The sequence below is a fragment of the Carcharodon carcharias genome, chromosome 20 (assembly GCF_017639515.1).
Source record: "Carcharodon carcharias isolate sCarCar2 chromosome 20, sCarCar2.pri, whole genome shotgun sequence".
Lineage (NCBI taxonomy): Eukaryota > Metazoa > Chordata > Chondrichthyes > Lamniformes > Lamnidae > Carcharodon > Carcharodon carcharias.
The window spans coordinates 58,932,896-58,956,468 of record NC_054486.1 but is presented as its reverse complement, the minus strand read 5'-3'; the positions used below and the strand labels follow the sequence as shown (position 1 = coordinate 58,956,468).

Here is a 23,573-nt window from a genome sequence, read left to right as displayed (position 1 = left end):
ATCATACAAAAAGTAAGTGATTTAACAGATAATATATGGTCCATGTGATCTCCTGGGCTGGTTTTGATTGCATAAAGGACTGGAAAGGTATTGTCCAGAGTATTTCTTTTCTTATTGGCTTTGTTTTTTTGCCCCTGCCAGGAGATCACATGACTGCTGGGGGGTAGGAATCTCTGATTATCTTGCTCCTGTTATCATGCGCGTTTGGGCAGGCTTGATGAACTAAATGGTCCTTTCCTGCCCATCGGTTTTGCATGTTTGTAGCAATACCTAGAAGTGTTGTTAACATTATGGTGTCCAATACAGTTTTATTTTACCAATAATTGAGAATACCCTTTCAACAACTTGTATTTGATTAAAATGCATTGCTAATCCATATAAATGACATGGAACAACAGAATTTTACAAAAAATTAGCAATACACATATCCGGATAATATTTCTTGAGTTAATCTACATTTTAACCCCAAACGTGTGAATAAATATTTGGAATTTACTTGAAATAAACTGTTCCCTCCCCATAGATTTTGTATGCCCATTATATTGCTACCCCTGAATATCTGGCCTTCAAACCTTCACCTTTCTTCTTTAAACTGCTGCTGATACATTTAAACCCTCTATTCTCACAGTTTTTTAAGTGATTAGTAAAAACACCTTGGAACATGCAGAATTAAGTGGAAAGCATTCAGGCATAATACCCACAAAAGTAAAGAATAAATGTCTGGATTCAAGGAAATTTGAGTTTCACACATCTTCATTGCAACAGGGTAACCCCCACTGTGGCAAATAAATTAAGTAATTTTATCTAGTTTTGCTTTGGTGCTTGTCCTTTAAATCCTGTCATCAGCCTGGAATTTTGTTTGTTGGGATGGCAAAGAAACAAAGAAATAAGTAAAGACTTTAGTAGTATGATATATAAATTGGGAACAATGCTTTGGCTTCTTTGCAACGTTTGTGAGACTGCACTGTGCAGAGTTCTTGGGGTGATGAAGGTTTCACTAACTGAGCCTGGACTATCCCTGCATAATGCCGTGAGTCAGCCTTTTCTGGGGCTTCCTGACTTTAATGACCAATAGACAATCTTTTCTCTCTTAAGCTCCAATGAACAATATCTCCATGGATGCATCTGTGAATCTGAAAACCCTTTATCGGGGGTAGGTGGGAATATGGAGTTGAGGTTACAATCAGATCACCCATGATCTTATTGAATGGCAGAGCAGGCTTGAGGAGCCAAGTGGCCTATTCCTGCTCCTAGTTCGTTCCTTCCCCCTCATAGTACAATGCTGAAACATTGGCCAGGATTTTCCAGCACCGTCATGGCGGCCCACCCAAAAGTCCATTGACTTTCAGCAGGACTGGACGATCCCGGAGGCAGGAAAGGCTGGAAAACCCTGCCCTTTGTCAGGGGTGCCAAACGTTGGTTGAGATATCAACTCATGAAATTTGGTGGCCATTAAATAGCCTTGGAACTATTCAAAGCAGATCAAAGAATTCTCTTTTCTTCTCCGCCGATGCTGCCAGACCTGCTGAGTTTTTCCAGGTAATTCTGTTTTTGTTTTGGATTTCCAGCATCCGCAGTTTTTTTGTTTTTAATTCTCTGGTTTCCTGGCCAACATTTCTTTGTTCTAACAAGCTTTTTTGTTGTGGCTGAATATAAAATGTTTAACATACAAATTGCTATATATGTGAACGTAGCTTTGGACTGCATATGGGCAGCTCCATGTTCATTCAATAGAGTCTGGGGGGAGAATTTATTCCCTGTTGGGCAGGCCGGTCGGGAGCGGGCACGGGCGGGCGCAGAGCCGATTGCCGCCCGTGATCGGCTGCGTGCCACCATTTTGTGTGGCTGGGCCAATTAAGGCCCGCCTAGTATGACGCACGCCCGGTAGCGCTCAGCGTTACCTGTGTGGGCGGGGGAAGGAGAGAGAGTTAGGGCCTGTGCTCTTTCGTGCATGTGCGCAAAAGAGCGCAGAAATTTCCCTGAGGCACAGAGTTGCCTCAGGGAGGTTAAGTGCAGTTGTAAAGTTGCAAAAAAAAGAAAATTATTCAGACATGTCCCCTCAAGTGACAGTGTCACATGAGTTGGGACATGTTTGTGAATTTTGATAATTTTTATTTCATTAATCCTTCATGAAACCTCATCCCGCCCATGGATGAACTTTCATGAAAAATGCAAAAGCCACCTGGGCTCTTCGCCTGCCATCCAACCTTAAGGTTAGATGGGCAACATTCTCATTTGGGTTAATTGTTTTATTAATGGCCTAAACAGCCCTTTGACAGTTCGGCAGGCGCACAGCTGACTCTGGTGCGCACTCACCAAATGGAAGATCAGAATGACGCATGGTGATATCGGGACGCATGCCTGATGACACCGTGCATCATTTTACGCATCGGTGTGCAAGGTCTGGCCCCACACGCCGAACAGAAGATTCTGCCCTCGATTTCCCATAAGAGCAAACAGTAAAAGATACACTGACTGAATAAGTAGCTTATGGTTAATTCCAGATTCTCCTCATTAGTAAACTTTCACTTATTAACAATAAATTTCACAACTGGCCATTGTTTAGAATACAGTCAACATCATATTTTACATGGCCTATATTTTTATTTTGAGAATTCCATGTAACTTTATAAATGCACTTTACAGTTGAAGAGTGTAATTCCTGCCGCTAAACTGTCAGAGTACATGACTCAATCACCTGTGGCATTGCTGATGTTGACTTAACACCCATCCGTGAGAAAGTGCTTCCTTCCTATCTCAGCGCATTTACAATAATGTCAAAGCGTAAAGCTTGTAAAGCAATGTTGACTGTAATGTTCAAAGTTAGCAATAGAAAATGCACAATGTCTGAAAGCTCCCACAGATAGGAGAATTCTTCTTTTAATTCTGGGTTTCAGATAGCAAGGCAAATTTTCATCTTCATCACATGAATGGTAACCTGGTAGAGTAGGTTGTCTGCCTGTTGTTGAACCTTTCCAGTGTCCATTGTTTTCAATGGGATGAAAATCAGGCGTGTTCTATAATGGTGGGGAATCTGCTCCATCAGATTACCATTTGGGCCGTGAAGATGTAAGTTTACTCCGTTGATTGCCAGATAAAAGATGTTCCTTTGAGTGCAGATGCATTTTCTGAATTAACATCATTGGTGATATTTGTTGTTGTTGTGAAGGTTGTGCTATGAACATAGAATCATTTAATCCTTTTATAATTGACTATATAGGCCAACACCAACAAATACATTTCCTAAAATGCCCCAACAACTCCTCGACACCAACACCCATCTAGGACCCTCCACCCCTGCCTGTCCCTCCGTCCCCACCCCATCTTCCAATCCCAGCCCCAGCCGTGTATTCACTATACCCCCTGACCTTCCCTTCTCCGATGCTGAACGTTCAGTGCTCAGCAAAGGACTTAGTTTCATACCCTTACGCCCTCACCTCAATGAATTTCGGGCTCGACATGATGCTGAACTCTTCTTCCGCCGTCTTCGTCTCCGGGCTCACTTCTTTGGGCAGGAGTCCTCTCCCCGTTCAATGGATCCTTTCACCCACCTCCAATATTCTCCCTCCACCTGGACCCCTCCCTCTGGATTCTTACCTTCTCTTGATCTTTTCATTGAGAACTGTCGGCGCGACATTAGTCGTCTCAATTTCTCTGCTCCTCTCACCCATTCTAATCTGTCTCCCTCTGAACTTACTGCGCTCCATTCTCTCAGGTCCAACCCTGACATTTTCATCAAACCCGCTGACAAGGGTGGTGCTGTTGTTGTCTGGCACACTGACCTCTACCTCGCGGAGGCTGAGTATCAACTTGCAGACACTTCCTCCTACCTCTCCCTGGACCATGACTCCACCACTGAACATCAAGCCATTCTTTCCAGGACTGTCACTGACCTCATCTCCTCTGGGGATCTTCCTCCCACAGCTTCCAACCTGATAGTCGCCCAACCTGGGACGGCCCGCTTCTACCTCCTACCCAAAATCCACAAACAGAACTGTCCTGGTAGACCGATCGTGTCAGCTTGCTCCTGCCCCACAGAACTCATTTCTCGTTATCTTGACTCCCTTCTCTCTCCCCTTGTCCAGTCCCTTCCCACCTACATCCGTGATTCCTCTGACACCTTACGTTACATCAACAATTTCTAGTTCCCTGGCCCCAACCGCTTCCTCTTCACCATGGACGTCCAATCCCTCTACACCTCCATCTCCCACCAGGATGGTCTGAGGGCCCTTAGCTTCTTCCTCGAACAGAGGCCCGAACAATCCCCATCCACCACTATTCTCCGTCTGGCTGAACTTGTTCTCACACTGAACAATTTATCCTTCAACTCCTCTCACTTCCTCCAAGTAAAAGGTGTGGCTATGGGTACCCGCATGGGCCCCAGCTATGTGCCTGTCTCTTTATGGGGTATGTGGAACATTCCTTGTTGCAGTCCTACTCCGGCCCCCTTCCACAACTCTTTCTCCGGTACATCGATGAATACTTCGGTGCTGCTTCGTGCTCTCGTCGGGACTTGGAAAAATTTATTAATTTTGCTTCCAATCTCCACCCCTCCATCATTTTCACGTGGTCCATCTCTGACACTTCCCTTCCCTTCCTTGACCTCACTGTCTCAATCTCTGGTGATAGACTGTCCACCAATATCCATTACAAGCCTACCAACTCCCACAGCTACCTTGACTACAGCTCCTCACACCCCACTTCCTGTAAGGACTCCATCCCATTCTCTCAGTTCCTTCGCATCTGTTCTGATGATGCTACCTTCAAAAACAGTTGCTCTGACATGTCCTCCTTCCTCCTAAACCGAGGTTTTCCAGCCACGGTCGTTGACAGGGCCCTCAACCGTGTCCGGCCCATCTCCCGCGCATCCTCCCTCACGCCTTCTCCTCCCTCCCAGAAACATGATAGGGTTCCCCTTGTCCTCACTTATCATCCCACCAGCCTCCGCATTCAAAGGATCATCCTCTGCCATTTCCGCCAACTCCAGCATGATGCCACTACCAAACACATCTTCCCTTCACCCCCACTGTCGGCATTCCGTAGGGATCGTTCCCTCTGGGACACCCTGGTCCACTCCTCCATCACCCCCTACTCCCCAACCCCCACCTATGGCACCACCCCATGCCCACGCAAAAGATGTACCACCTGCCCCTTCACTTCCTCTCTCCTCACCGTCCAAGGGCCCAAACACTCCTTTCAAATGAAGCAACATTTCACTTGCATTTCCCCCAACTTAGTCTACTGCATTCGTTGCTCCCAATGTGGTCTCCTCTACATTGGAGAGACCAAACGTAAACTGGGCGACCGCTTTCCAGAACACCTGTGGTCTGTCCGCAAGAAAGACCCAAACTTCACTGTCGCTTGCTATTTTAACACTCCACCCTGCTCTCTTGCCCACATGTCTGTCCTTGGCTTGCTGCATTGTTCCAGTGAAGCCCAACACAAACTGGAGGAACAGCACCTCATCTTCCGACTAGGCACTTTACAGCTTCCGGACTGAATATTGAATTCAACAACTTTAAATCTTGCACTCCCTCCTCCGTCCCCACAACTTTTCCGTTTCTTTCCCCTTCCTTTTGTTTTTTCCAATAATTTATACAGATTTTTCTTTTCCCACCTATTTCCATTATTTTTAAATCTTGTATGCCCTGTTAGTCTCTCCACCCCACCCCCACTAGAGCTGTACCTTGATAGCCCTACCATCCATTCTTAATTAGCACATTTGTTTAGATAATATCACCAACTTCGACACCTATGTGTTCTTTTTGTTCTGCTGTCTGTGACATCTTTTGATGATCTGCTCCTATCACTGCTTGTTTGTCCCTACAACCACATCACCCCCCCTCCACTTCTCTCTCCCCCCACCCAACAACCCCCCCCACCTTAAACCAGCTTATATTTCACACCTTCCTGGGATTCACCTAGTTCTGTTGAAGGGTCATGAGGACTCGAAACGTCAACTCTTTACTTCTCCGCCGATGCTGCCAGACCTGCTGAGTTTTTCCAGGTAATTCTGTTTTTGTTTTGTCCTAAAATGTGGTGCAGTTGACAACTAAAGACTAAATGCGCAAACTAATTTGGTAAAGTCACTAGTGTAGCTAATTTGGGAAACAGGATGATCACACTAGTATAATATAGATATTTCTTCTGGGTTTAGGATTTAGGCTTATTACTCTGACAGTGTGTACGAGAATCCATCATGGCAAGTGATGTGTGTGTTAACTGATCAGAGAATGTGTGATAAAGTCAATAATGAACATTTTTCATATTCTACCTTGATTGATACAGAACTCCTTCAGCTAATTGATAAAGTAAGTTTTCACCTTTTTATACTAAAACGTAATGTACGATGGTCACTCAAGCTCTGAAACTGTGTATCACTTGGTATATCCCCTCTGAATTTTACGTGTCCACCATTTCTTTTCCTACCAAATAGGACTCCGAAGATGATAGCAGCACAGGGCAAATTAGTGAAGGCCAGATGCCCAGATTTACTGCAGCAGCAGAAAGCATCCTGACTGGAAAGTCACAATACATAAATTCTTTATCAGTGAATAGAGGCACAAGCTTACAGCAAAGAAGACGTTCACCATCACCAGGGCAGTTTGATACTCAAACAGGTAATAAGTGTGATATAGTTACCTCTTGAGCACAGAGAACTGAATTATGTCTACTTATTGGTCTCCTTATTTAAGGAAGTATTTAAATGCGTTAGAAGCAGTTCCGAGAAGGTTTACTAGACTAATACCAGGAATGGGCGGGTTGTCCAATGAGGTAAGGTTGGACAGGCTAGGCTTTAAGAATTTAGAAAAGTGAAAGATAACTTGATTGAAACCTTTAAGATCCTGAGGAGTATTAACAGGGTGAATGTGGAGAGGATGTTTCCTCTTGTGGGAGAATCTAAACCTAGGGGTCATGGTTTAAAATTAAGGGGTCGCTCATTTAAGACAGAGATGAGGAGAAATTTGTTCTCTCAGATGGTCATCTTTAGAGTCTAGAAATCTATCTATTTTCTTCTTAAATATATTCAGTGACTTGGACTTCATGGCCTTCTGTGGTAGGGAATTCCATAGGTTCATCACCTCTGGGTGAAGAAGTTCCTCCTCACCTCAGTCCTAAATGGTTTAACCCGTATCCTGAGACTGTGACCCCTTGTTCTAGACACCCTTGCCAGAGGAAACTTCATCCCTGCATTCAGTCTGTTCAGCCCTGTCAGAATTTTATACATTTCAATGAGATCCCCTCTCATTCTTCTAAACTGCAGTGAATACAGATCTAGTCAGCCCAATCTCTCCACAATCGTGCCATCCCAGGAATGAGTCAGATGAACCTTTGCTGCACTCCCTCTCTGGCAAGTATATCCTTTTTTAGGTAAAGTATCCTTTCTTATGTAAGGACAAGCCAATTTTAGTAAATTTTATACTGTTCTCATCCAATATCCACACTGGCACATTTGTATTTAAGTCATTATATCACAGTTAGGAGCACAAACCATGCCTATTTTTGTTTTCTCTTCTAGCACTTACATCCAAACTCTGTAACACATATGATGTATGATAGCATTGAGTGTGAAACTCCTCCTTCCCCCATGATGATCCTAATTGTAGGAAAGCTTGTAATTGCAATGTTATCACACTTTGACAATCTGTATGAAATCCCTGTTACAAGATTGATCAGATCATAAAATTATAAGAAATAGGAGCAGGAATAGGCTATTTGGTTCATCGAGCCTGCTGCACCATTCAATAAGGACGTAGCTGATCTGATTGTGGCCTTAGCTCTGCGTTCCTCCCTGTAACCCTTTACTCGCTTGTCAGTCAAAAATCTGTCAAACTCAGTGATGAATAGATTCAATGACCCAGCTTCCACTGCTTTCTGTGAAAGAAAATTTCAAAGACTCTAAGAGAAATTCTCCTCGACTCTCTCTTAAATGGGCGATTCCTATCTCTAGATTTCCCCACAAGAGGAAACATCCTCTCAACAACTACCCTGTCAAGCCACCTCAGAATCTTAAATGTATCAATCAGAATCACTTCTCGTTCTTCAAAATAACAGTGAGCATAGGCCCAACCTGTTCTGTCTTTCCTCATAAGACAGCCCCTTTATCGAGGAATCAGCCTAGTGAACCTTCTCCAATGCAAATGCTTCCCTTATTAAGGAGACCAAAACTGTACACAGTACTCCAGGTGTGGTCTCACCAATGCCCTGTATGGTTGTAGAAAGTCTTTCCTACTTTTATACTCAATACCTCTTGTAGTAAAGGCCGACAATCCATTTGCCTTCCTGATTACTTGATGTACCTATGTACTAACTTTTTATGGTACATGGACAAGGGTACTCAGAAGAATGATTTTTTTTCTGTACAATGGTTTAATTTATAAACTATTATTATTTAATTATTTAATTTTACAAGTCACATAGTTACATTTTTATTCTCTTTTTTCTAACATTGAGGAAAGCTATACTGTTTTGTATCAAGTCTCCATCAGTTGAATACTTTATCCCTGTTAGCAGATTTTCATAGTGACAGTCAGGAGTTAGCCCTGAGAGGTGAGAAGAACCTTACATGTTGTAATGGGGAATATTAAAATGCTCTCTATGCTTGTGGTAATTCCTATTTTTTAAAGAAATAGCTGTCCCGATGCATGTTGTATAAGCAGGATGTACAATGAGGAACTATACTTATGAGGAAACTAAACCACTTCACCATTCTCATTTATTTTATACATCCTCAATACAATTATGAAACTGAGGTAATGTTTGCATTTGTGTGTCTACTCAGATTCCTTTAAGAGGAAGCTGTTCATTTATAGGATAGCCAATTGTATTCACAATACCCAACTTTAACATCTCATAATAAATGTTTTTATAAAAAGAAAGAGCAGAATGAATTAACTCAGATTTCAAATAAGTTCATTTGGAGTCCAAGCCCATACATTGTACTAATACTGTTGGAACCAATTAGCTGCACCACTGCCAATAAGTCTGTTATAGTGTTATTAAGACTGAGACTTTCATAAGCTGCATTCTGTCTTTTGCAAAATGAGTCAGAATTTCCTCAATCTGTGTTACACTGAAATCTGTGATAGTTTTCTAAATTGATCTTGCTGATGGCAATGCATACGAAAATTTGTTAAGAATCTCATCAGTATGACATAAAAACCAATGTGAAATAAGTGCAAATCAGCATAAACAATCTGGGCCTGAAGAAAGCATGGAATATACACCATCTTTCTTCCTGTGGTCCCTATTTATCTTTTTAATGTTATGGAAATAAAATTTGAAGCTGTCAAGCCATTTATGTATGTTAAGCATAGCATGTTAATAGAATGCATTTGTGGAAGCAATTCTCTTTTTAATTTAACAGAATCTAATATCATTAAAAAAACATTCAAATATACAGAAAATGCATTGTCCATTTCAAAAAGACGTAAAAAAAATGAATATAAGACACCAGAAATGGTGACTTTAGGACCTCCTGTACTTAATATTTTGGGGTGTAAATTTACACCCATTTAGAACTGGTGTAAATGCAGGAAAATTGTACTCTCTGGTCACTTGCTTGTGGGTGGAGTTATATGGAAAAGCTAAGTGGGATTTTGACTGATGTAACTCGGAAGTGGCACAAATGATAGAGGAAATTTTTTTACCCTGATGTTTTGGTGTAAAATTGACACAAATCGGAAATAAGTGGATTTTCTTAGAAGAAAACAGAAGATCTCTGCTCTTACATCATAATTACGTCAAAACCTTCCTTGAAATTCCAGGCCTAAGTTATTTTTTCCTTCCTTGACCATCATTGCTTTTATCAATGTAATTTTGGTGAATTTTACTTTTGCAATGTTCATTTCAGGTAAACTTTGATTAAAATTTCAGCGACATTTTAATTTCACCTTCTTTGCACCATAGAATAGCAGGAATGTTGCTCGTTTCTTCTGATCATGATATTGGCGACAAACACCATAAATTAGACCATTTTGCTACCCGATCTTCAGTGCTGAATTTATGTCACAATTTGTTGGAAATAATTGCAACAAGTATAGGAGCAGATCAGGAGAGCCGCATTCTTTAGTGTTTCTGCAGTTCACAATGTTTTTATAATATATTATTTTTAATACTTCGAATGATTATGATACTATTGGTTATGTATTCTTTTAGAGAGGAATGGAAGAGAGTTTGATGCCAGCTATGGACCCATGACCCTGGCAGATCTTGAAATATTTCCAGTCCCAGGACTTCACACCAGTCGAATGAAAGGGGTGCCCCAGAAGACTCCAATGGCAGAAGATAGGGGACAGGTAAACACCTGAGAGGTCCAGTCTGCTTGAACACTTATTTTTAGAATAGTGTTTTCTGTTGTAACTGAATACCTTGCAATCAAAATAAACCACAAATAATCAGAAAGGAGACTGTGTACATTGTATTTTGGAGCAATTTGAAAGCCAGTCAAAGTTTTAGGATTTAGAATATTATCTGCTGCAAAGAAACATGCAAGCTCCCCAGACTATACAAATTGTGGCTTTTACACTAAAAATTATAGCAAACAGAAATTTATTTATTCCCCTTAACCTTGCTTGTGCAGAGGACTGAGTGTTGGGACAAAGGTTACAAACTATAAGTGGACTGGGATAGAAAATGGAAAGACTTTGAAATTTAGAACTTGGACTTTAAGATTCTTTTTTTAGGACACAAAATGTTTCAGCATTTTGGATACGATCCTGTCTTAATCAGACATGTCAGTGCTCCTAGATTTCATGGTCACTTTCTGATATTGTTGCTCTGCCAATGAAGTCCCAGAAATGATGGTTTGTTCATAGATACTGTAATTATCAAACTTTAGGCAAAAACTCCAGACATGGTACTACATGACAGGAGGGGAACTTAGCACTAATTTATCAGATAATTTGAATTAACTAAAGGTGTGTCTCCATTGTAAGTGCCATATGGGCTAGAAAATGGGGGTTAAACCTAGTGCAGCTGGAAATTCATCCATTCGAAAGCAGGCCAGAGAATTCTGATGAGGGGAGAGATAGGAATTTTGGCACCTGAAATTGTTATGTGGGCAACCTTTGTGGTTAAATGCTAGCTGTATTCTTTCCTGATCTAAAAAATGCATGCCGATAGTTAATGATATCAGCTGTTGTTTACTTACTGTAACTTAAAGCTGCCTTAGGCAAAATAAAGATAATGGCCTGGAGTCTTTGTTTTGGGCACAATCAGAGACCCGGAGTGCAAATTGAACTTAAAATTGTGCTAGTTTTGAGAAGTTTTTTTTTACTCAGATTTCTGCTCAAACTCATTTGCGTATCGCCAAACTTAAACATTTCCAGGAATCAGCAGATTCAGGCATTGTTTTAGCATCTGTCTTTTTTAGATCCATTAAAAATATTCCATGATTATACTTGAGTGTTAATCTGGTGCAGTTTTATTAATATAGCTGAAAGCAGGGTTATCACTAAAAATAATGTGTGTAGTCCACCACATGTAGGTAATACAATCTGAAATTACTGCAAATTATTCAAAACAAACTATACTTTTACTAGTTACATTTGTATCCTGTAGTCAGTTTCATAGTAAATTAAAAAGGAAATTAAAACATGTCTATTTATGTCCTTACAACTACAATAAAAGCTAATTTTTAAGAGCCTCCTCGAAGGCCCACAGGCTAGCACAATCAGCAGAAACTTTCAGTGGTGAATAATTCAATCTGGGGACGTGATCAACATGATCAGATTTGTGGCCGTGGCTGGTTTTTGGTGCAAACTTTTTTTAACTAGTGCAAAAAGACCCCAGAGCTCATATTTGCACTGGACTTCATTTGTGCATGAAATTCTTCAATCTTTTGCACTGGTTTGGTTGATTTCAGATTAACTACCTTGTAAAAGGCCACCCAATCTAGCAGAAACTAATGAGTGTATGGACTGTAAGACTGCATGAGCTTTAATCACCGAGTTTTTGCAAAATTTTGTGAAAAAATGATCTTCATGACTCACTACCATTTCAAATATCTGGTCATTGTTTTAATAAATTGAGTGTGAAAAATAAAGTTCAGTTCAGAATAGTTATTGAATTTTCAACATCCAATTATGATCATGCTGAAAAAAATCATTTTGTCTCTATATTGAAGGGATAAGAAAGTTCCAGGCAGCAGTTAAGGTAAAAGATCCTGTATCATCCTTAGCCAGTGTGAGATATTTACAATGCTGTTGGAACAAATTGGAATGCCCAAGGCTGGTTCTCATCATAGTGGCCTATTTTTGAGGCACACTATATTGTGATTTAGATGCTCAAGTGTTAAGGGGTTGGATTTTCACCTTCACCACCTGAGCACTAATTTGGCAGAAAGAATCACCTGCCCTTTAAACAATCAAAGGAATGAAAATCAGACTGGTTCTATAATTGGCAGGTGATTCTTTCTGCCAGATTAGCACTTAGGTGGTGAAGGTGAAAATCTATCCCCTTAACACTGCCAGAATATCACCCAAAGCAGTGAAGGTGGAAATCTACCCAAAATTGGCTCATGAGGAAATGGACCATGCTTACAATTTAGCCTTTAAAGTTTCAGAAAGAAAAGGGTTATATTACTGAACAAAAATGAATGTCAAAGGCTTGAATTATTTATTCTGGCTACATATTTTAGTTTTGTAACCCAAAGTTGTTACTTTCTCCTTCACATTGTACCTACTCTTAACATCAATAGAATGCTCATTACTGTGCCACTTAATCACCAACTATCCTTGTGGCCATTCAGCTGAGATCTCCAATTTGGATCCAATTACACTGAAAATGGGCACTCTGTGGTGTATGTTCACATGCGCTAGGGCCTCAGTTGGAACTACACAAACTTGTTTTCCATTGGAGCATTACATTCCATTGTCTTGGGAAGGATTTGAATTAAGACTCCTAAACTAAAAGTGCAGTATGCCAATTCAGTGTGCTACCCAATCTCAGAACGTGTGCTATACATGTTTATTTTGCTTTTTAACTGTGAATTTGAAATAGTGTAATCCAAAGAAGCAGCAATAATTGCATACACTAAACTAATATCCGAATATCAAATTATTGAATAAACTTAATTTTACATAGAACAAGTCACAACAAATTCTCATATAAAATCTTCATTACACACCACTCCAATTTGACTTCAGATAAACCTTCAGGGGATTTATCTCCTTGAAAATACTTCGGTATTGATTCAATTAAATGTAAAACAGTACTTTGGCTTCACTGATGTAAAAGTGACTGTAGTTCAATGAAAACTGTTACATCGTATGTAGCAAGATTTTCTTGTGTAATTATATCACATCCATAGTTTAAGTACATTTTATTACAGCACTTGTTTTATTTATGATGATTTTATCAGTGTGAATATCAGCAACACTGCCCACCTGAATCCACTGCAATACCAGTAGAACCTTAATTGTTTAACTTGACTGAAACTTTATGGTGTTCTGGTAATGAACTTATTCAGATAGTCAAGCAGTACACCAGGTTTTCCATTCATTATGTATTGTACTGTGTGCACCTTTAAAGTGATTATCAGAACTTGTAAGAAAGGGCATTGGGTGATTGAACAGTCCAGATGAATGACATATAGATAATTGATTCACCACTGTTCCTGCTGTACGGTTTTTAAAAGGAATTTGACTTCACTGGTCTGTGGTGAAAATTGACAAAGTTGTTCTTCATGTCTTTATAGGATGACTATGTTTTCTGCTACCATCTATATATAAGTGAAAATTAAAATCGAGTATCTCTCAGATTTCCAAAAATACTTCCGAAGATCTTGTCAAACTCCCTGCCAACAAACTCTGAAAATAAATTGTAATATTAGTTTCTAGACCAACTACCTAAGCCATTCTCAATGGGGAGGTCAGACACAACACCACATCAGCATCTGCCTCTGGTCCCATAAATGTAACTCTAACTTATCCAGATAGGAGATACACTTGAATGATACAAAAACCACTTCTGTAAATAGTTTTCTCATTTCTTATAATTAGTTTCTTATAACAAAGCCATGAGCAGGATTATTTCCATGGGCTTCGGGATCCTGCTGTCAGGCTAAAATTGAGTCAGAAGCCTGCACTATGTGAGAACAGTCACCCAATGGTGATTTTCCCTGAATTGGCCAATTACTATCCAGAGGGTAGGCTGTTGGTCCAACTAAGGAAGGCAGATGGGCTCTCAAAGCTGAAGAACCATGAGGAGCCTCTCCATCTTGAAAGAAACAACTGAGTGCCTTTACAGGTAAGTGAAGGAGAGGCATCCCAAGACGGAGGCATCCATTCTCCAACTTTTTTTGAAATTTAAAGTAAAAAATGCAATCAGCAGCCCGACCACCAGTGTGGGTGCCAGGTTGATGCAAGGGGAAACCCTTCCATAGGGCAACCTGTTGCTGCAGCTCAAGCTAGGCAGGCAGGAAGGATCTCTAAGGCGCCTAGAAACTGCCTCCTAGCAAATTCTAGTTAGCCTTCCATAATGGGCTTAATAGCCTCTTTTAAAAGGTGAATTAGGTATCTGATGCTCGTGGGCAGATATATCTGCCTCCACGCCCCCCATCACATCCCCCCCCTCCAACCATCCCACTTACAGGAAAATGGCTGAAATCCTGTGCCTGCCCACATCCAGCCCGTCCTCATCAGGGGCTAAAAATTCAAATTTTGTTTAATTTTCTAATACGTTAACTTTCATCTACACCAACATTACATTGGATGATCTAAAGTAATTCATACAAATGGCTATTAAAAAATAATTTCGGTAAATTATTTAGTGGTTTAAAAAGAACATACTTTAGGGTTATGATCACATTCCTGACTAAGGCATCAGTACTTGATGAAAGTCTTGTGAAAAGTGACTTAGACTTCATATGACTTATTGCAAGTTTCTTTAGGGCGATTACATATCAGCGATGGAGCAAAAACCAGCAACTGCACTAGTGATAAGAGTTGAAAGTAGAACTACGGATACCATACAGCCAAGTAAGTCAGCTTCAGTATATCTCTTATACCTAGAGCCTGGTTGCTGTGTTGTGTCTGTCTACCCAACAGCAGCAGTGCCATTGTTGGATGCAGTTAGTGAAAGCTTTTCAAAAATTTAAGAACTTTCAAAGCCTTTCAAATTTAAGAATTTTCCTCTGAGAATATATGGTGGAAGTATGTTTTCTTCTTGGGAGCAAAAACTTCATCTTGAAACAAATGAAGCTGTTTCAGTATACAATCCAATTTGCAAAATCATAAAACATTTCTAATGTTTCACAATTAATTCAAAGTTGAAATGGGTACAAAAGCATTTTCAGTATTTTAAGGAATCAAATCCCTACATTATCATGTATTTGTTTCCTTTTTACAGCATTAATCATTTTTCACTGACTCAATAATAGTAACAAATTATTTCATATTGTGCAGAAATGCCGGTAGAAATTCTAGAAGTAACATACAATCTCCAGCCTAGTGTGAAAAGATCATGAATTTATTCATCACTGAGATTGAAAACGTCTATATAGCTGCCTGTGTTGCATCATTTCTTTCTCTTTTCCACAAGATCTCCTTGCAACCCAATATCCCATCTCTCTGTAATTTCTTACAGAAGGTACCAGTGTTGTTGAACCTGAGGTAATATCTAGCACAAACCCAGAAATTATAAGAGGCACATTGGATCATAGACTGTATAGCCCAGATTTTCATCTCCAGGTCAGGTTTACAGAGTCAGGAGATTTCCTGTCTTGGTGAACCTGACCTTTAAAAATGGCTGCCCACAGGTGGGTTTTTCAGTTGGGCGGGTGGGGCAGGCTGAAAAAGGAGTCAGGGCAGTTGATCCCTGAATGAATGCACAGGCTGCCTGGTGTGGAGGCTGGCTGGGCAGAAGGCTTGCCTCTGTGCTGCTGCACTGTGCTGAAATAAAAAAAACAATAAAACCAAAACATCCCTCCAGCCTTCACCTCTCACCCCCCACACACTCCCTATGCCCCATCCATGCCAACCTATGCTAACCCATGGCCCCTCACACCCCTGTGGCAACTTAGTGCCCCTCTACCCACTCCACATTGCCCCCATACCCCCATGCTAACTTAGTGCCAACTCATGCCAACCCATGCCCCCCATCCACCACCACCTCCATGCCAATTCACCTAGTATCCTTGGACAGTTCCTTGACAGCTTTGACACTTCCTGAACAGGTTTGACAATTTTGACACTACCTGGATAGCTTTGACACTGGACAGCTTTTACAGGTTTGACAGCTAGACAGCTCTTTAAGACTTCCTTGATAGCTGGACAGTTCCAATAAGCTTGTGCATAAAAAGTGCACAGTCATGTTAACTTTTAAGAATCCTAAAGGATGCCTTACCTCTCCAAAAGAGTGCCTTATCTCTCCCAAAGGTGGCCCGGGACATTATCCAAAGGGGGTACCCTGGCTTTCCAAATGCATCCACCGAGTTCAGACCTCCTCTTAGCTGTTCTAATCTGCACATTCCAGATTTCACATTCCTGGCCTTCCAAAATCCCACTTCAGTGGAGGCAACTGTTGATTTAAATCACCAGCTGCCTCTACGAATCGCACGTGCGCAAAACCTGGTCCAACTCCAGTCCCACCCCTGTGAAGATAGGAATTGCCAGATTCGGGATGGGACTTAGCATTTTCGGCCATTTCTGGGATTTTCACCATGACAGAGAGCCTCTCAATCATGGCAAAAATCCGGACCTTTGTGTCTCTAGGTGGCTGCAAGCAATGTTTTTCCGAAGCTGTGTGGCCATACAGCAACCCGAAAGTCTCCGCACAGGCCAGGCGCAAGTCTGTCCCTTTAAATTCCCATGTTGTGCAGCCAAGCAAAATAATTTCAAGGAGCTGCATATTTAAATAAATAGCTCATGCACTTTGAAAAAAGTTAGAAGGAATGTTGCCAGCACAGCTTTTTAAAAATCACTATGTGATCTCCCCCACTGTTACAGTCCCTGAATTATGCTAGGGTACAGTCCAACAGTTGCCAAACACTCTCAGGTACCTCACCCCAAATGTACGTGACTTCTCACCAGCCACAGAGATGTATTTTCCAGTATAAGCCACTTGGGAAACAGTAGCTAATTGTTTTTTTTATTTCTCTCTCTAGCCTAGGACTTGAGATCAATTTGAGTGCCCCCATCCCCACACCATTCTGGCTGAAATGACTAAACAGCAGAGGCCTGAGATTGAACTGGATTCTTTCTGTCTTTCCATATCCTCAGTGCTGCAGCTGATGGAGAATTTACTTACTGATCCAGCTAAAGGCTCAATCTATTTTCGAATAGGAATGTAAGAGCTGCATTCTTGGATGGGAAAGTCAGTTAACCTTTTCTCTCCCTCAGCGTAGTGTAATGCTGAGTGAATTCCTGCAGTGAGATTTGGTGCCGTATGCAGCCTGGGCAGGATTCCCTGAACTCATAAGATTGCTTAGTTATTCAAATCTTTGCGGGTCTCCACCATGCTGTATGAGCAGAATCCTAACACCATTTATAATGAACAAAGGAGGAACTGAAACTGGTAATGGCAGGATAGAATGTACAAATTAGCAAATTTTATAGAGGACAGTTGGGATAGGAGATGCAGAGGAAAGCAAACATTCCTAAAGTGTCATTGCCCCTGATACATGTAACACCATTGTAAATCTCACATAGAAAGATCATCATTACTGCTCAGAGTACTTGAGATTAAACAGGCCAAAGAAAAATAGTGTATAGCAATAGTTTTGAGCAGTGGGTAAAATTCTTTTACATATAGCGTAGGAAAGAAGACCATTGCAATTTTACAAATAGGAAAAGGGGCCTTTGCTGGAAAAATGTTGGGAGAGTTAAAGAATCTGTGCAGTCTCAGCAAAACATAAACTCTGGGGTGTGGACAGGAGGCACAAATACATGACTCAGGAAAAATGGGGCTAGATTTTACCAGCTCTCTGTGGATGGGCTGGGACTCAGGGGGTTGTAAAATGACATGGGAAGGTCTGGTGGGTGGAGTACCTGTAATTTTTCCGCTGTCATTTTATCAGTGGTGAGGAAGGTGGAGGACAGTTCTTCCGCCCATAAGCCAATTGAGCCATTTGACTGGTCATTTGAGGGCTTCTTCCCACTTCCATTGACATTTAGCCGGCAGTGGGGCCCTCTGCCATGTGGGGAGACGGCCTGACAGCCTCCGCAATGGGGGATCCTCCATTTTGGGCAGACTTTGGCCCAAGGATGGCCTCCTCCCAGTGGCTGTGGCTGCCTTCATCAGCTCAAACCACACATCCCCCACCCCCATTGCTGGGGCCTGTCTGACCTGCTCTGACCCTCAGACATCACTTACCTGGTTGTGAGGGCACATGTCCATCGATGTGTCCTCCTACCCCAGGCTCAGCCCAATACTGGCCACTGCTCCTGGTGCCGCTGATGAGCTGCATGCCTTCTGGTTGACTGACGGCCCTTGGGGCAGGTAGCTATCCTTAATAGGGATGACAAGATGCAACCCTGGGTCCCGCTGCCATCACTAAATTCTGGCCATGCAGTCCACAAAGTACAATATAGAAGATAATGGAAATCTGCAGGACCATATGCAATGAGCTTTTTAAAAATATTCTGGTTTGTGAGTTTTATGTTTTGTATGATTTGAATTCATTTTGTTTAAGGAACAAGGAATGATGAAGAGCATTATGTAGTGCTCCATGTATAAGCTTTGTGGGAGATAATTTCATTTCAGTCCTGTCCTCCACCCACACACAGCAGTGGAGGTGACATGCTTTAGGTAGCAGTCTGTGGATCACAGAGTAGCTCCCTTTATTTATTATAATGTGTAGGGAACCATAAGACATGGCAAAATGCATACTACTGGTGGTTGAATACTTCCTGTCTGTAATGGGACTATTTGTTAAAATGTTTATAATGTGTCAATTACCAGTTGAGGTGCATTAATATATTGCAAAGCAGAATAAATCACTGTGTAAAGCACAAAGTTAGCTGACTTCTTTGGTTATATTTTCTCTTTTAAAGCAAACCTATTTATACATTGATACTACTTAGGTTAAATTATTAATTAATGATAGCATTCTTGATGCAAAATATTTTCCATTCAAGAAAATGCCCTGGCACTGAAAATCATAGACTGCATCTGTCGGTAACCTCCACCACTGACCCAGGCAGACATTCCAGGATTAAGGGGATTTTCCCTTATTCGCATACCCATGGTAGGCACAATACTGCATCTGGTGCATTGTTCCTAACAGGAAGGCCAGAAAATCCAGCATAAAAACTCCTGAATCAGGGCTCTGCCAGTTTTCCTTCCCTGCAGAGATTTATAAATTACCCTCTCAGCTGCTATGTAAGGGACCACTTCAATGTTTTATATTTAGCCCAAATAATCTTTAGGGGTTTGAGCCCACAGGTGGACCTCACTTCTGCTAGGACTGAATACCCCTGATTTGACCAGATGTTTATCCACCAATCCTACGCTGGGTCTCTCTAACATGTGAACTCCCAGTGCAGGGAATCCCAGGCCTAGCCCTGACCCTTTATGACGATAGCTATTTTTGAGACATGCAAAAGCTCCCCTCCCTCAACAGGCTGCACACAGCTTGGACCCAAGTTATCTGGATCCCAGCTTTGTTTTCAAGTGCACCAGTTGTTGGATTGGGGAAAAGGAAGATAAATAAAATATAGATCTAGATTAAGCCATGATCTAATTGAACAGATACAAGGGGCTGAATGGCCTACTCCTGTTCAGATGTTTAAGGACAAATTCCTGCCACATGTATTAAGAAATTATGTTGGATCAGCTGTGAATATTCAGGACTATTATCTCAATCATTTTTCCTAATGCTCACATGAAAATTTCAAGTTTATATATTGCTCATTAGTATTTTTCCTTGATAATTGCATTACAGGCAGCACATACAAAGATAGTCTATTGTAATAACCAGCTTTGTTCACTGGAGAGCAGTCTGCAGAAGATATTATTTTCAATTGCTATATTCTGCATCACCACAAGATGGCAGCTGTAGTCAACTATACCATGGCTTACAGTAAAAACAGCAAATGTGCTGCACTGTGGGACAGGAAAGGGGTTTTAAAAACTGCTGCTGAAGAAATCTGATATTTAAGTGCTGACACTCCAGCTTTCTGTGGTTTTCCAAATGCTTGTCATTTGTATGTTGTGTCTCTGTTCACTGATTGCGATTTCCTGTCAGCAGCATATCCCCAAGGTGACATCTGGTGTAAAGCACATTACTCCAAACGACTGACTGCTCCACAGCTCATCTGCCACATCACTTCAGTTTTTATCAAAGTAATATCATTTCTTATCAACAATTGTGAAAATAGAGGATATGCCTGGTAGGTCACAGGTTCTTGCCTGTGATTCCCAGCATTGCCAGTCTAGGTCTTAGCTGTGCTCTTGAAATGAGGAGTTGAGTACAAGTTGAAAGGGGGAAAGCTGCATAAAAATCAGCCCGATCGGTCTCATGGGCCTCCTTGTGTTTGGCTCTAGAGTGCAGTTCGTAGAAGTCTGGGAGCATGTACGCCACTTCTCATCTTAGTTGTGGAATGGCTGAGAAGAGATATAAATGGAGGGTTAATACACAACGTTATGAATCAAAAAGCATAATATTTGTGAACATATAGTGCAATGCAGTTTGTAATTTACTAAATACATTAGAAAATGTTCAGTATATGTTGGCAAATTGAAGCCTTTTGAGATTTATAAAAGTAATCCCATCTCTTAATACAGTTTTAATCCATTGCAGCATATTTTTCAAACTACTGTATTTAATACATTGCACCGTTTCATTAGTTTTGGGTAAAGGCTTGAATTTCGTAATGCTTTATCATATCTCATTGAAGAGTTTCAAATCACTTTGACATGTAGTACTGTCATATTGGTAAACTCAGCAGCCATATTGTACACAGTAAGATTCCTTAAACACCAATTAAATGAGTGACTAGCTAATCTGTTTTTGTTGGTATTGGCTGGGAGAGGAATGTAAGTTAGGGCATTGGGAAAATTTCCTGTTTTTCTTTGAATAAAGACATGGGATTTTCATTGTCCACTTGAATCACCAAAGCAGTCAAATGAAGGCATGGTTTAAGAACCATCCAGCTGACAGCACTTCTGACAATACAGCACACCCTCAGTATTGTATTGGAATGTTAGCCTATATTACATGTTTATATTTCAGAATTCAAAGGTGAGAGAGCTACACACTGGGCTAAGTTAATTCAAGAATTGTATTCTTCTTACTCTATTTGCCGCTGGAACAATTTTATCCTTTTTCTTAAGATAAAATCATAGCTTTTGTAATTCTACCCTACTTTATATTCTTGCCCTGCCTTCCTGCCACCACATAACCCTGCAGGTGAGAGATTAATATATTCTCGGTCTAAATGTCTCCATGGATACTGTCAGTGCCATTTCATTAGCTCCTGTGGCAGGTATATGCTTAAGAAGACAGAAAAGGACTCCTTACATTTGCTACCAAGAGCTGCTCCATTTTGCAGCCCACAAAATATCTGTAATACTCACTCATTGGGAGTATCAGAGTTTGAATCTGTATCAAGGCTGTGAGTGCCATAGTTGGAGTACTGGGCTACTCCCAGGATAAAGCTATAACAAGGCATGCATTACCATCTTCATACTTCTGTGTTATTAATAAAATATGACCTCTGTGAGCAATTTAAATTGCAAGCAATGATTCACAACTTTGATTCAATGGTTTTAAAATATAAGTTGAAACTTTAAGGGAAATTCACCATTATTGCATCCCCAACAGGGAACCTCACCTGAGGGGAATGTGAATCAGGGAATCAGGGCCACAATGATGTGGCCTTATCTCCAACCTATTCTAACTATAAGTGGAACTCTCACCAGGAGCACAGCATCAGTAAATTTACTTTTATGTCAACAAATGCAGCAGTTAAAATACTTTGAAGGGACTCTTCAGTTTAGATTAAAGATATCAAACTCTGCAACTAGGCAGGCTGTCTTCTAAATTATAACAGTGGCGACAATTCAATAATGCTCCATTGGCTGTGTCGCTTTGGGATATCCTGAGGTTTTGAAAGGCACTATGTAAATGCTAGTCATTTTCTTTTTCTTCCAGACCCAGTGTCTACAATTTCTGCACCTATTTTTGTAATGGGAGATAGTTTCATATTATCTTTCTTTTCTATGGGCTGAAATTTTCACTTGGTGGGCGGGCACGCACCCGACCTACTCAAGCATGAAATGACGCACGTTGAAGTCAGCTGAACGTGCCGACGTCAACACACAGTCGCACTATAGATTGGCCGGCAGGCAAGCGCCAGAGTCGGCAGCACGCCCAGCGACAGTTAAAAGGCCTGTTAAGGCCATTAAATGATCAATTAAGCTAAATTTTTCACTGCCCGTCCAACATGGGCAGGATGAGGTTTCCAAAAACAAATAAAAATAAAATAAAAGTTTTACAGTTGAATTAATAACATGTCCCTGCTCTTGTCACAGAGTCACATGAGGCACCAACAGGTGCACATGCACGAAGCTCGCGCACTGCCCGCTCGCGCCCTCCCCCCCTCCCCACTGCCGTACAAGTAGCGCTGAGCACCTTAACTGGCCCGCCAGCATGAAATTGTGGTGCGGAGCCGATCGCAGGCAGCGGTCGGCTTCCCGATCGTCCCGCCCGCCCACCAAGGACAAAATTCTGCCCCATATTTGCAATGAGAGATAGTTTATATTATCTTTCTTTTAAGTTTAAGAATAGCTCAGTGTGATCAAAAACAAAAGTTAAAATAATAATTAAATAAAAGTTAAAATAATAAACTGACTTAAAATCAAAATATTTTAAATTCAGGTGTGATGTTCCATTGCTAATTGTCATATCCATTTGCAGTATATATTGGTGACATAATAAAAATCCTTCACATTTTAAACTGGAGGTGGTTGATGTTGCAAGATATCTGCAGAGCAGAAGCTTGGAGAAGGTTGTGAAGGAAGTGCAAGGCTAGCACTTTCCACATTTTTGCATTACCTTTTAACCACTAAACCTCATGGAACAAATGAAAAGGTTTTTGGAGTCAGCAGGATGCATAAAACACTGACCCTGTAGTGCCTGGATCGATGGACAATAGCAGTGGTATTGCATAAGATGATATCTAATGTCTTTTTAACCTGGTAATTTTCACATTTGTTGTATGAAAATTATTGAGGACAGTCGCATGCACTGCAGGCTTTATTGTTGAAAAAAATATTATGAGAATCATGCAATTTTAAGAAGAATTACAAAAATCTCACTAGGGGCGGACTTTTATGACCCTGTCACGGGGGCGGGACTGTAAATTGCAGCGAGCTGTTCAAAAGTCCATTGACTTTGGCAGGAGTGGAAAATCTCGCCAGCGGGTGGGGCCATAAAATTCCACCCTAGGTTTTCCGATTATAAGATTTTCATTAATAGAGAAAGTTTATTGGAATCTGCCCAGGGCTTACCCGTCAGTATCCTATTTAAACTCAGGTTCTTTGACAGCAATAAGTGTGTATGTATGTGTATATTTTTTATATATATTTATTTATATTTATATAATATAGGGAGAGAGATTGTGGAGGAT

General features: G+C 41.0%; 1 protein-coding gene across 5 annotated transcripts in view; it reads left to right on the top strand.

The window, feature by feature from the left end:
• Nucleotides 1–23,573, top strand: part of kiaa0586 (KIAA0586 ortholog) — a 667,340-nt gene that overhangs the window by 590,870 nt on the left and 52,897 nt on the right. For 4 of the 5 annotated variants that reach the window (XM_041214268.1, XM_041214267.1, XM_041214271.1 and 1 more), the window contains 3 exons: nucleotides 6,437–6,620; nucleotides 10,159–10,298; nucleotides 14,894–14,981. In XM_041214268.1, coding sequence (XP_041070202.1) covers nucleotides 6,437–6,620; nucleotides 10,159–10,298; nucleotides 14,894–14,981 — 412 coding nt within the window. Of the gene's footprint in view, nucleotides 1–6,436; nucleotides 6,621–10,158; nucleotides 10,299–14,893; nucleotides 14,982–17,107; nucleotides 17,147–23,573 lie in introns of those variants that run through there. The other variant, XM_041214269.1, reaches the window with a different exon arrangement.